The sequence below is a fragment of the Babylonia areolata genome, chromosome 27, assembly GCF_041734735.1.
Source record: "Babylonia areolata isolate BAREFJ2019XMU chromosome 27, ASM4173473v1, whole genome shotgun sequence".
Lineage (NCBI taxonomy): Eukaryota > Metazoa > Mollusca > Gastropoda > Neogastropoda > Buccinidae > Babylonia > Babylonia areolata.
In genome coordinates, this window is record NC_134902.1 from 18,201,342 (window position 1) to 18,216,363 (window position 15,022).

The following is a 15,022-nucleotide window of genomic DNA, read 5'->3' on the forward strand; positions in this document are numbered from 1 at the left end:
ATTGATAGGTAATTATCTTCTTTTTTTTCTTCTTTTTTTTTCACAACAGATTTTTCTGTGTGAAATTCAGGCTGCTCTCCCCAGGGAGAGCGCATCGCTACACTACAGAGCCACCCTAGTGGTATTTTTTCCTGCATGCAGTTTTATTTGTTTTCCCTATCCAAGTGGATTTTTCTACAGAATTTTGCCAGGAACAACCCTTTTGTTGCCGTGGGTTCTTTTACGTGCGCTATGTGCATGCTGCACACGGGATCTCGGTTTATCGTCTCATCCGAATGACTAGACCACCACTCAAGGTCTAGTGGAGGGGGAGAAAATATCGGCGGCTGAGCCGTGATTCGAACCAGCGCGCTCAGATTGTCTCGCTTCCTATGCGGACGCGTTACCTCTAGGTCATCATCACTCCACTGACATTTTTATTATATGAGAAAACTTGACATTTCCGTGCCGCTGCAAACAGGTCTGAATTGGAATGGCTTTTGACAGTTTTGTCAAGAAATTCATGGACAAACTTGTACTGCCGCGATAAGTTTTTAGTCGTCCATGATGTCTTATATAGTGTTTGTCATGGAAAAGTAATCCATTATCAGAGTATCGAAACCCTTTAATAGTTCAGTCCCTTGAACTGGCAGATCCCGTGGGGGAGGGAGGGGGGAGGGATGCATGCATCTTCGTAAAAAGCCGTGGAAGGACGACCGTGCTCATGCTTTTTCGCATCACCAGTAGGGAGGGGAAACCAAAAAAAAACACACACCCCCCCAAAAAAAAACAACAACAACAAACAAACAAAAAAAAAACAACTACAACAACAACAGCAACAAAAACCCAGTGCTGTGCACGTTTTTCTTTTGTCCATTCACCGCATTTGTTGTCAGTGGTCGTTCGAACGTGATGGGTATGGACGCACTCAAACATCGACCCCCAAAAATACACCTTCGATCAGTTTTCAATAACGTTATCAGCGCTTCTTTTCAGTCGGTGGTGGCTGTACCACTACTAGGCTGCTATCATTCTGTTGATAACAACAACAGTATCTCGCAAGCTGTGAGCGGTTATGTTTGTGTCATGTGACTGTGTCTCATGTGATACTGTGCTCTGTACCAAATTTGTGTCCGTGTAGGTGAAGTTCAAAAATTAGGAGTTCTGCTCTTTCGTCCGGCAGGGGTTGTTGTTCATCTGTGCAACGATACCTTTTGTGGCTCGTAGCTGATTGTGTGCGAGTGTGTGTATGTGTGTGTGTGTGCTTTCTGGATGTTGGAACTTATATTGTACTCGAAAGATCTGCTGCTTCGGGACATCAGCTACACAGCATCAGCATGGGGGATATTCGGAGCTGGGTACGTTGCTTTCGCTGTGTCAGCGTCAGTGTTTTATCGTCTGTGTGTGTGTGTGTGTGTGTGTGTGTGTGTGTGTGTGTGTGTGTGTTGTGTGTGCGTGTGAGTGTTGTGTGTGTGTGTGTGTGTCGTGGGAAGATGTGCAATGTGGCTTGGCTGACTGAAATGGAGAGGCCTGTGAATTTCAGTAATCTGTATATTTGTATTTAGCTATTTCTATTTGGTGCTGTGTGTGGTGTGTGTGTGTGTGTGCGTGTGCGCACGCGTGCGTGCGTGCGTGTGTGTGTGTGTGCGCGCGTGTGTGTGTGCTCGTGTGCGCTTGTGTATGTGTGCTCGTGTGCGCTTGTGTATCAGTGTGCGCGCACTTGCGTGTGTGTATATGTGTACATGTGCGGTGTGTGTGTGTGTGTGTGTGTGTGTGTGTGTGCACTAAAGTTTTGAAGAGAAACATTTTAATATCGACGTCAAGTTTGCCGTTCTTTCTCCTGCCTCTGTTTCTTTTCTGATTCTCTCTCTCTCTCTCTCTCTGTGTGTGTGTGTGTGTGTGTGTGTGTGTGTGTCCCTCTCTCTGTCCCTCTCTGCCCCTACTCTCATCATTCCTTCTCCCTCCCTCCCCACTCTCTGTCTCTGTCCCTAGAGCTCTCCCCTTCCCCTCCCCCTGCCCCCCTCACTCTCTCTCTCTCTCTCTCTCTCTCTCCTCCCCCTCTTTCTTCCCCCTCCCCTTCTCTCTCTCTCTCTCTCTCTTTGAGAACAAGAGAAAAAAGGCCATGCATTGCCAACCTTGAGAGTTGGACAGACACCGGTCAACGCGTGCAGTGGTGGGAGTGTTGCTGACGCCCTCACAGTTCTTCGGTGACCTCCTTCACAGATGTGGGTAGACGGGCGCAATAGCCGAGTGGTTAAAGCGTTGGACTGTCAATCTGAGGGTCCCGGGTTCGAATCACGGTGACGGCGCCTGGTGGGTAAAGGGTGGAGATTTTTACGATCTCCCAGGTCAACATATGTGCAGACTTGCTAGTGCCTGAACCCCCTTCGTGTGTATATGCAAGCAGAAGATCAAATACGCACGTTAAAGATCCTGTAATTCATGTCAGCGTTCGGTGGGTTATGGAGACAAGAACATACCCAGCATGCACACCCCCGAAAACGGAGTATGGCTGCCTACATGGCGGGGTAAAAACGGTCATACACGTAAAAGCCCACTCGTGTGCATACGAGTGAACGCAGAATAAGAAGAAGAAGCCGATGTGGGTACACTGAAAAAAAGAACCCCGGACCAGTTCAGGGTAAAGACAGGAGACAACCACGACTGACATCAGGGAGGGTGGGGTGGGGGTTGGGGGAGGGGAGGGGTCAGGAGATCAGTGGTGACGTCAAGACGGATTTCCCAACACGTCACTCTACGTCAGAGCAGGACAGAACTCACACTGAGCGATGTTGTGGACACTTTTTGAAACTCAATACCAAAATGTGATAACACGCAATAGAATTGTCAAGGAAAGGAGATATGATCTCAGAGGTTTGATAGTGTTAATTAAATGACCACGCTTGAAGAGGAGGTTTCGTCTTCGAGGCAAGCAGACAAATTAAAGCTCTGCAGAGTGAAAATGAAAATCTCTGAAACCTCAATTTGAAACACCTGAACGAATGGCAGATGATCTTCAAGACTGGCCAAACTTAACAACACCATATGGAATTCCCCGAATGGAGAAAGTAATTTTGCAGATCTCTCTCTCTCTCCACACACACACACACACACACACACAAATGTGGATATATATATATATATATATACACACACAGAAATGATCGTTGACAAGTTAGAACTGACTGAAATGTCCCATTGTGATCGTGTAGATCGCGTGTCCTTCAAGAAAGAATCCTTTATTTTGGGCAGGTATACTTTATTTTTTTCTTTCGAAATTTCAGAACCAAAGACGAGAGCTTGAAGGCTAAAGATAGTTAAGTTATTAAGGACTGGTACTATTTTCGTTGGGAAAGATATAAGTAAAAGAGTGAAGAAAGTTAGGAAAAACAAAACAAAACAAACTAACTGGAACTGCACTTGAGGGTAATCAGAGAGGAAAGGGTGAAAGCAAACTACGGTCTTCTACCATCTAGGTGATCAATAGTTCGAAGTTTTTTTTTTTGAAGAGAAAATTATGAGCTTGACTCGACAAAATAGGGGGGTTAGATTGGCCAAATGTATCAAAACGGAAACATATATTCGAGTTACGTTATATGCCACCAGGTTGCATTTTTCACAAAGTTACACAACATCGTGCAGACGAGTCAGTGTGTATGGAATATCACATGAGCCAAACACTTTACATTATTTTCAAAGACTTATAAAAGCTTTAAAAGGGCATGTCGTGGGGTTTTATTATTATTATTATTATTATTATTTTAATCCTTTATCTAGTTATTCGTAGTGTTATCTATAGATCTGTTCATTCATTCGTTTAGTAATTAAAACAACAACAACAAACAACAAACAAACCAACAAAAAACAAAACTATTTATTTATATATTATTTTACTTTTCAATATAAATTCTTAAGCCAAATAAAAAAGACATGAAGCCCATTTCATGTTGATCATTTATCTTTGATGATGAAGTTGCGGTATCAATGTCTTGGTGTGATGCCGACATTCAACACTACACTGTGTGATGTCGTCATGTGTTGGTGTGGATGATGTGGTCGTGCGAATGATGTGGTGATGTGGACGAAATGATGTGGATGACGTGGAGATGTGGATGACGTAATGGGAATGACGCGGAGGATGACTGATACGGTGATCGGTAATGTGGATGACGTGGAGATGTAGATGACGTAATGAGGATGATATGGTGATCGGTGATATGCTTGACATGGAGATGTGGATGACGTAATGTTGATGACGTGATATGGTGATGGGTAATGTGGATGACGTGATGTGGATTGCATGTTGTGAATGACATGGATGATGATATGGTGATCGGTAATGTGGGTGACGTGGAGGTGTGGATGACGTAATGTGGATGATATGGTGATCGGTGATGTGGATGACGTGGAGATGTGGATGACGTGATGTTGATGGCGTGATATGGTGATCGGTAATGTGGATGACGTGGAGATGTGGATGACGTGATGTTGATGGCGTGATATGGTGATCGGCAATGTGGATGACGTGGAGATGTGGATGACGTAGTATGAACGATACGGTGATTGGTGATGTGGATGACGTGGAGATGTGGATGACCTTGTATGGATGGTACGGTGATGATCGGGAATGTGGATGACGTGAAGATGTGGATGACGTAACGTGGATGATAATTATGGTGATCAGTGATGTGGATGACGTAGTTATGTGTGGATGACGTAATATTGATACTGTGGTCAGATCGGCCTGTTTCTGATGGGGTCCATCAATAACCTGCCCTACGTCATCGTCAATTCCGCTTCCAACACAATCGCCGCGAGGTAATGGACACTCCACCTCGTCCGGCTGTTGCGTTGTGCTTTCGTTTTCGTTTTCTTGATGCTGTTCTTGTCTGTCTCGTTGTGGGTCACTGTGTGTGTGTGTGTGTGGGTGATTGGGTGGGTAGGTGTGTGTGTGTGTGTGTGTGTGGGTGTGTGTGTGTGTGTGTGGGGGGGGGGGTATCTGTCTGTTTATCTGTCCTTATGATCTGTTTTTGTCTTGTCATGCGGTGCAGCGTATATGCGCTTGATTTCTTAATGATTTTTTTTTTTTTAAATCGCATTTATATCAGTTTAGAAAAAAACAAAAAAAATCACCATTTATATATATATATATATATATATAATTTCATATCTAATCATTATTGCCAGTGTATCCTCACTGACCGAATTGTTTGAAATGATATCGAATTTTGCCGTCATAAGCGTATTAACCGGATTGTATATTGTGATAAGTGATATCTATCTATCTATGTGTGTATATATATTCATATATATATATATATATATATTTGTGTGTGTGTATGTGTGTGTGTGTGTGTGTGTGTGTGTGTGTGTGTGTGTGTGTGTTTATTTTTTGTTGCAGTTTTGATGAGAAGAATTTGGTTGGTTTGGTGTTCGGCGCCAATGTTGCCCTCTCAGTGTTTGTTAAAGGTAAGTATGTATTGGTGTTGATAGTGTTGGGATATGACGTGTGCATTATTTGGGTATTAATTATGTGTGATATGTATGAGGAGTTGTGTTGTGTATGATGATAACGATGATGAGTGTGTGTGTGTGTGTGTGGGGGGGGGGGGGGGGGGGGTGCTTGAAGATGTAAGTATTCATTTCAGTGTTTGAATGCACGATTTACAAGCTGGGATGTATCATTTTATTGTACAGGGCAGTGGAGCATGTTTTATATGGAAAGGCGCTATATGAAATATACCATTGTTGTTATCATCCTCATCATTATCTTTGTTAATATTATCATTGTTATTATTGTTGTTATCATTATTACTACTAGTAGTAGTATGAGCAGTAGTATCATTTTGGGTATTATCAAATTATTATTTTTGTTGTTGTTATCATGATCATTGTTCATCATCATCATCATCATCTTCTTCCTATATTATTATTATCGTTGTTGTTGTTGTTATCATTATTATCATTATTTCTTTGTTGTTTAACGACCACAGAGGAGAACTTATCAGGCAAATTATCGTTGTAATATCAATCATTTAATTAACAGTTATTTATGTTAGGTTGTTATTGTCGTGGTTATTATTGTTGTGTTATTATTATTATTTGATTTGTCTCTGCACAAGATCCAGCGCTATATAAATACCATTATTATTATTATTATTATTATTATTGTGTGCAGGCCTGAACACTTTCGCCTTGCTCTCTGTGCCGTTCTCTGTGCGGTACGTGGTCAATGGCTTCCTCATGCTGCTGGGTGAGTGACGACATGATGATGACGTAAATTAATAATGACGTGATGAACTGGTTAAAAAAGGAGTGATGAGACAGTGCGCCGTGAATGATGTTCCATGTATTGTCACGTCAAGTTCAGTTCAGTACGGTTCAGTTCGAAAGACTTTTTAAAATTTTTTTTTTTTTTCATTTTGTTTTATTTCATTTTATCGTTGATTTTTTCACTCGAAGGGTATTAAAAAAAAAAAAAGGAATGTAAAAAAAAAAAAACCCAGCGTTAAGAAACAAAAAAAAAAAACCCACAAAAAAACCCACACACAAAAAAACAAAAAACAAACAAAAACAAAAAACAAACAAACCAGGAATGTAAAAAAAACATTCCAAATGAGTTTGTCAAGCACAACAAGGCTCATGGACAAAGTGGTGAAATTCGCGAAGACACATCACATACACTCGGGCGCGCCCACAAGAAGTACACACGAACGCACTCGCTCCTGTCCTTTTTTTTCTTTTCTTTTTTTTTCTTTTTTCTTTCTTTTATCGTTTTTCTTCTTCTTCTTCTTCTTCTTTCTTTCTTTTTTTTTGTCTGGTAGTTGTGATTTTTTTTTTGGTGTGTTGTTGTTTTTTGTTTGTTTGTTTGTTTTATTGTGGGTTTTTTTGTTTGGTTTGTTTTGGGTTGTTTTTTTTTGGGGGGGGGGTGAGGGGGGGGGGGTTATTTGCTTCTCTTTTTTCACGCTCATGCGCATGTGTGTATGTGCGTAGGTTTATGAGTGTATATGCGTGTGAGTGTGTGTGTGGGCGGTGTGTGTATGTGTGTGTGTGTGTGTGTGTGTGTGTGTGTATTGGTGGGGGGGGGGGGGGGGGGGGGGGAGATTTGCGCGTTTTTTTTTCCCCCTCTATTTCTTTCATTCCCAATTTCCCCATTTCTTTTCATCGTGTTATTTTTTATGTTATGTATTATATAAAAGAAAAATGTCAATCTTTCAGGTTTGTTTGGAGTTGCCTATGCATTCAGTTTTGGATTTGCCCTCGCTTGCATTGTGAGTATCAGAAGTCTGCCCATATATCGGCCTGTTTTGTCCGGCTGTATTAAAACCTCCCACCTATACCCCTCACCTCCATCTCTCTTTCTCTCTTCATCTCTGCCTCGATCTACTCCCCCTCCCCCTCTCTCCCTCTCCATACCTCTCTCTCTCTCTCTCTTTTACCCCCCCCCCCGGCCCCCCACCCCCACCCCCCTATATGTATGTATGTATAAACAGACAGATAGATAGATAGATAGATAGATAGATAGATAGATGAAAATGATTCGACCCCCCCCCCCCCCACCCCACAAAAAAAAAAAAAAAAAAAAAAAAGATTTGGGAAGGTTTGAAACAATTTAAGATGGTTAAAAAAAAAAAAAAAAAAAAAAAAAAGAAAGAAAGAAAAAAAAGAAAGAAAAAGTCTTGCAATTGGAAATGATACAATCCTTCAAAGTCTAACCATTTTATTGATCATTTGGCAGAAGCAGAATCCAAAAACCGTCCTTACGAGAAAGGGAAAAACAACAACAGCAACAACAAAACAAACACGCATTCCGTCAGAAAAGAGTTAAGGTCAAGTTGGTGCATGTCGTGGGTTTTGGGGCTAAAGGAGTGCACACATGGTGCGTATTGTGATTTTAACTCAATGCCATCGCGTCCCGGCGGTCACGTTGGCGCCGTTAACCCTTTCACCGCCAGTCAATGTAGAGTACAAAATTCCCTTGTTGTATGAACACAGAAAAGGCAGTGGCTAAGAATAGCTGGGGATTCCCCCTGCGATGTATAGAAAATATGGCCTATCCTACCACCGAACGTCAAGAGCAGTAGGTTCATGGATAACAGACCAGTGAATGGTCACCTTTCAGTGACATGGGACCTCTACCACTCCTGTGCATAAATGCGAGCGTGGCGGTGACATGGTTAAACCAGCCTATAGTCTGATCAGATTTTGACCATTAATGGCCAAACTTAGAAAAAAAAAATCAAATAAAAGTAATTCCAAATGCATCGCACTGTACAAACATTGTCCTTTCACATGTCCAAAATATAGAAATCAGGAACGTCGGAAAACATGGATTTTGCAAGGCCAAACATAAGAGGTGTATGGAGTGCTTGGCTGAAAAAAAACTGATATACCATCAACACTCCCGGCTTCAGGGCCACGATTTAACTCACTCAGTACGGCCAGTCCTCTCTTCTCCTCTACACAGACCCCTCGGATGTCCAGTGGGTGTCTGAATGACCCAACCTTTAGTTTCCGTCGTCAGAATTGTGGTATTCTTTGTCAACATTCACCTCTTCAGTATAAGAGCCTTCCGCTTGCAATATTTTGATGGTGGTAATTGGGGTGAAACGCTGTTAACGTCGTCTCTTTCGCCGTTCGTATGGAGAGAGTTAACCCTTAGCGGCGGCTGTGTTCGCGTGACGGCGTTGCGTGCTGCCTTGGAACCCCCACCCACCGGCCCCCTTCCCGTTTCACCCACCCTCACCCCCCTCTCCCCAGCATCAGCAAAAATGGGAAAATAAACGTGTTGGCGCCGCGCCGATGTTTCGGCAGCAATGCCATTGTATGACTTAGTAACTATTGTCCTTCTTCTTCTTCGTCTTGTTCTTTCTCCTTCTTCTTCTCCTCCTCCTTGTCCTTCTCCCCCCCCCCTCTCTCTCTCTTCCATCCCCTTCGATCCCCTCCCCCCCCCCTCTCTCTCTCTTCCATCCCCTTCGCTCCCCTCCCCCGCCCCCCTCACGTCTCTCTCTCTCTCTCTTTGCGACGAGTTCATTCGATATTTAACTTTACTGTTTTTGTTGTTGTTGTTTTGGCACAACAGTTGGCTTTTATTCATAAAAGAAATGTTGCAAGAGAATACCCCAAGAAGAAAATAATGATGAAGCATTTAAAGAGAGATAGGCTGGCATTGGAAAGTTCCGCATTCTTGGACTGGTAGTGGCCAGTGAATCGATTAAATCAACTTGCCCGAGTCTGTTGAGCTTTTGTGCAAAAGCTCTGGTTTAAGCTAAATGGCTTGGTTTGTAGTAATCGTTTTAGGAATGCTCGCAAAAGCTGTCGCAAAAATAGCTAAACTGATTATCTGGGTTTTTTTAATAGCAAAAGCTATGGTTCAAGCTAAATGTGTTCATTTTTTTAGGCTTTGAACAAAATTCTGATTTGGGTTGAATCTAGATATATACTAAGCTTTTGAGCAAAGCTCTGGGTAAAAACTCAGATGGTTCGAGCAAGCTGGCTAGGATTACTAGGCTTCTGAGCAAAGCTATGCGATTTCAGATAAATGGCTAGGTCCATTTGGCCTTTGAGAAAAGCTATGAGTCGAGCTTGATGGCTTTGTTAGATCTAAGCTCTGGATAAAAGTTAAAGCGTTGGAGCTGAACTTATAATTATAGACTTTTGAGCCAAAATTCTGAATGAGTCTGAGGGTTAGAGCTTAATGAGCTAAGTCTGCCAGTCTTTTTTGAGCAAGGCTGTGGTTTGAGTTAAATAGTTGGTTTGACTTCTTTCAGGTCGTGGTGGGATCTACGGCTGCCTTTGGAGAAAAGTAAGTTTTGTTAATGATTGGAATAAGCATCCGTTCTTCTTTGTTTTGTATTACATTCTTTTACTGTTCCATTCTGTTCTACTATATTGTATTTACACACACACACACACACACACACACACACACAGGTACTCACATTCAGAGCCAGGTACCAAACTAGGCCAAAACACCTTCGGATCCTCCTCCATATAGACTCTGTGGTCTGTGGTGAGGGTGGGGGTGGGGGTGACGACTGGCTCACTTCTGTGGCTGCGTTCACTGAAACATCGTCATCATCATCGTCGTCATCATCATCATAACCATCATCGTCATTTGTATTTGTATTTCCTTTTATCAAAACATATTTCTCTGTGTGAAATTCGGGCTGCTCTCACGTAGGGGGGAGAGTGCGTCGCCACAGTCACAGCGCCACCTCACACCTTTTTTTAAAAATTTATTTATTTATTTATTGTCCTTTTTTTTCTCTCTGCAAGTGTATTTGTTTTACTATAAAAATTGATATTTTTTCTGCAGAATTTTGCCACGGACAAACTTGCTCTTTCCGTGGGTTATTTTACGTGCGCAAAGTGAGTTGCTGCACACGGGACCTCCGGGTTTATCCGTCGTCTTATCCTGAGGGGCTTGCATTAAGACCACCACTTAAGGTCTAGTGGAGGGGGCGGGTGGTGACTGTAGTTAGTAAAAAGTCCCGATCCCCGTGTGACATTCGAACCCGTGGACGCTCCGTCGCTTCTTAGTTTGGCGCTTTACCACTGGGCTACCTCTCAACTTGTCCTCTCTTCCTTCAGGTTCTCCGTCTGTCTGTCTGTCTGTCTGTCTCTCTTTCTCTCTCTTTTCCTTCAGGTTCTCCCTCTGTCTGTCTGTCTGTTCCTTCAGGTTGTCCGTCCGTCTGTCTGTCTGTCTGTCTGACTCGCTCTCTCTCTCCGTTAGAAAATCATTTAAAGAAGCATATCCTAAAACATTTCGACGAATTCAGTCTTGTTTCACCCAAGTCAATCAGGATTTAGGCCTAAACACCCCTGCCATACAGCTCTTACCAGTTTAATTGACCAGTGGCTTACTAACATCAATAATAACGAAATCACTGGTATTCTTTTTGTAGATTTTGCTAAGGCATTCGATGTTATAGACTAAAAACTTATGGGTTGTCAAAATACTTTAGAGCTTATATCTTCGTTTTTCGAAACGATTTCCGTTGGAAGATCCGAATCCCAACTTTTACCTATCAGTTACGGCGTACCACAAGGTTCAGTTTTGGGATCTATATTATTTTCTATTTATATTAATGACCTACCCTTGCGAGCTATTTGCAGATGATACAAAGATACATACAAAAGATCATACAGTAGAAAAAGTATCTCTCACTCTGCAACAAAGTATTAATGATATTCTAAATTGGTCTGAACTTAATCATATATGCTTACATCCGAATAAGACGAAATACATTATTATTATTATCACGAGACAAAAGCGTCAAAACTTTCCACCCACCAGTTTACCATTGTACATTAAAGGCAAACTGATTGAAGAAGTTAGTCATCACAGAGTTATTGGCCTTGTTGTTGATAATAACCTATCATGGTCACAACATATTAAGATGACATCCTATCTAGCATAAAACATTTCTTAAACAAGCACTGTCGGAAGATATATTTTCATTCATACATAGAACCACATATAAATTATACATCAACAATATGGGATTCTCTTATGAGTTTGCATAAAAGAGCTGTAGAGCTCATACTTTTGAAATCTTCTTCATGAACTGCCTCTGACTACAAAAACTTCAATATACTGCCATTAAAATGGAAACTCACTCATAATAAGGGGCTTTTTATGTTTAAGATAATGTCTGGTTTTGCTCCTCCATGTCTGAAACAACGATTCGTTACAAGTACAATCCGCGACACCAACAAGATAATGGTACCGTTACCTGGACTTGATTTGTTTAAATCTAGTCTCACTTACTCTGGTGGATGTCTCTGGAACAACATCTTGTCTAGTTTCAATGTTCACACAAGTCTCAATGTTTTCAAAAAAAGGTATCATGACTATCTGATGGAAAGCTTTGCTGATTCTATGTAGAAATTAAGTATCTAATAGAAAATGTTGCCATTTCTGTCTATGAATTAAAAATTCATATGATGGTACTATTTTCAAAGACGTCTCTCTCCCTCGCTCCCTCCATCTGTGTCTCTGTTGGTCTGTCTGTCTGTCTTTCTCTATTTTCTCTGCATTTCTTGACACATATACGTTATTCTGAAGAGCGTTTGCGTTTCCATGTAGTCCTTTTCATGATTTGTAATGGATGTGATGCTTTGATTTTTTCTTCTTCTTCTTCCTTTCTCGTTTGATGTTATGTGATGCTATTTGCAATTCAATTGTTTATATTTCCCCCCAATTTTCTCCTTTTGGGGGCTGGATGAAAAACAAAACAAAAACGTTGTTGCTTATTCTGTTACCCTCAGAAATAAAATTCATTCACTCATTCTTCCTTCAGGTTCTCCGTCTGTCTGTCTGTCTGCCAGTCTGTTTCTATCTGTGTGTGTGTGTGATTTTGTTGCGATTATTTGCATAATATTCCGTCCTTAACTCCTTGCTCCCCTTCGACTTTTCTCATTCAATAGAATTACTTTCTTCTTCTTTTTTTCTTCTTTTTTTCCCCTCTGTCTCTCTCTGTCTGCCTGTTTCTCATATGTGTGTTATTGTGTTGAAGTTGTCTAGATTTCTTTTTCTTTCCTTTTCTTTCATTCCCCCCCCCATCCCCCCCTCCTCTCGTGGGATGACTCAAACCTCAGCATGTACGCTCAGGTAGTAAATCTGATAAGCATAGTAAATTGTGAACTTCGTCGCATCAACTCTATCCATCAGTACCTTTCTGTTGAAACTACTAAAACTTTTATTTCTGCTTTTTGTTGTCACGAATCGACTACTGTAATAGGCTGTCCACATAATATTCTTCAGCGAATTCATAAACTTCAAAACAATGCTGCCCGTCTGACTCTCAGAATCCCAACGTACTGATTATATTTCTCTTCACCTCCGCACTCTACACTGGCTCCCCATTGAAGCGATAATTAAATACAAAGTTGCATGTCTCTCCTATTCTGCTGTCCACTTCGCAGGACCTACTTATCTTTCTGACCTTATCAGTGTTTACACTCCCACAAGAAATTTCCGCTCTTCCTCTGACTGTTACCTTTTGAAACTTCCTCGTGTCAATACAAGAACCTATCGTGAACGTTCTTTCTTCTTTGCTGCTCCTCACATCTGAAACAACCTTCCTCATCATATCCGTGCATCTGATTCTATTTCTGCTTTTCGCTCATCACTAAAAACCCATCTTTTTAAAACCTATCTATAAGCACTCTCAACTTCCTTATTCTCCACCGCCATCCATGTCAGCTCACTTTAGATGTATAAGGAGTGGGAAAGGGAGTGTGTGTGTGGGAGGAGGCTTTATGTAACTTGTTAAAAAAATTTTTCATGCAAACGCCCTGAGCTCTTAGAGAGAAAGGGCGCAATATAAATGTACATTATTATTATCATTATTATTATTTTCAATGTCATTATCATATATATATATATATATATATATATATATATATATAGAGAGAGAGAGAGAGAGAGAGAGAGATAGACAAAGAAATTGATGTATACAGTGATCGATTGATAGATAATTCAGGTAAGTCATACAGAGAGAGAGAGACAGACAGACAGACACACACACACACACACACACACACACACACACACACACACACACACACACACACACACACACACACACACAGATCGATTGATAGATAATTCAGTGTTGTCCTGTACACACACACACACACACACACACACACACACACACACACACACACACACACACACACACACAGATCGATTGATAGCTAATTGAGTGTTGTCCTGTGCACTGAGAGAGAGGGAGAGAGAGGGGACAGAAAGAGTGAGAGAGACAGAGACAGAGAGAGACAGAGAGAGAGATAGATGGATCGACAGGTAATTGAGTGTTGGTGTGCTGTACCACCAGTGTCAGCCTGGGCATGATGTCACGCTACCCGAGCCACCTGATCAATGCCTGGTCCAGCGGTACAGGGATGGCCGGTCTCCTGGGCTCCAGCATCTACATCGTCTTCGGTGCGTGTGGTACTTTGTGTGTGGGGGGGGGGGAGGGGAGGGGGTTGGGTGGGGGGGAGGGTGTCTGTGAGAGAGAGAAAGAGAGAGAGTGTGTGTGTTTGTGTGTGTGTGTGTGTCTGTGTCTGTGTCGGTGAGTGTGTATGTCTGTGAGTGTGTGCGTGTGCGTGTGTGTGTGTCTCCGTCTTCGCGCGCGTGTGTGTGTGTGTGTGTTTTTGTTTTTGGTTGTGGGTTTTTTTTGGGGTTTTTTTGTGTGTGTGTGTGTGTGTGTGTGTGTGTGTGTGTGTGTAAAGAGGGGTGTGTGTGTGTGTGTGTGTCTGTGAGGGGAAAGAGTGTTTTTGGTGTGTGTGTGTGTGTGTGTGTGTGTGTGTGGAGGGGGGAGGGGAGGAGGGCGGATGTTGAAAGAGAGTGGATGAGTTGTGTGGGTGTGTGGTTTTGTGATGTGGATATGTTCGTGTGCTTTTTGTGTGTAAATGTTTGTGTGCGAGTGTGCCTCAGTGGCTCCCTGGTGTTTTTGCTTGTGCGTGCGTACTGGAATTCTGATGGACCTTCATCGCTGTCATGTATGATTGACGGATGCTGACTTTGTGAATATAATACGTGTACATCAATTCCGAGCTTTCTTTTAGACTACAGAATAGCGTGTTTTGATAACTGAGACGACCCAGAAATTGTGGGGGAGGGGGGGGGGGGGGGGGTTGTTTTTTTTTGGTTTTTTTTTCGTTTTTTTTTCTTCTTCAGGAATCCTTATTCAATCACATAAAAGAGCCTAGAAGTATTTTGGGGAGGAAAGAATAAGATAAAACGATTTTGCTTTGCTAATGATTCTTTTTAATGTCGTGTACAAAACTGACAGCGAATAAAGTTTCCTGTTTCGTATAAACTGATATTAAGACATTGTGAAAGGGTGGTGTTTTTTGTTTTTTGTTTTTGTTTTTTGGCATATCCTTTTAAAATCTATATTCGATATTTGCGACTGGACTGCATTATGTTTGAAATTGTCAGAATGACATTTGCAGCAGCATTTGAGACTCAATTGCATGTTCAAATTTGTTGATGAGCATTAATTTGTCTTTTTTTTTTATTTGTTGA

The 15,022-nt window shown here is 41.7% G+C and overlaps 1 protein-coding gene across 1 annotated transcript in view; it reads left to right on the forward strand.

Moving 5' to 3' along the window:
* The first annotated feature begins 1,126 nt into the window (after positions 1-1,126).
* The window catches only part of LOC143301366 (battenin-like), an 85,619-nt gene continuing 71,723 nt past the window's right edge, over positions 1,127-15,022 (forward strand). Inside the window, exons 1-7 of the mRNA XM_076615605.1 lie at positions 1,127-1,337; positions 4,718-4,797; positions 5,381-5,448; positions 6,158-6,232; positions 7,198-7,250; positions 9,750-9,784; positions 13,827-13,933. Coding sequence (XP_076471720.1) covers positions 1,317-1,337; positions 4,718-4,797; positions 5,381-5,448; positions 6,158-6,232; positions 7,198-7,250; positions 9,750-9,784; positions 13,827-13,933 — 439 coding nt within the window. The 5' untranslated portion in view covers positions 1,127-1,316. The remainder of the gene's footprint in view (positions 1,338-4,717; positions 4,798-5,380; positions 5,449-6,157; positions 6,233-7,197; positions 7,251-9,749; positions 9,785-13,826; positions 13,934-15,022) is intronic.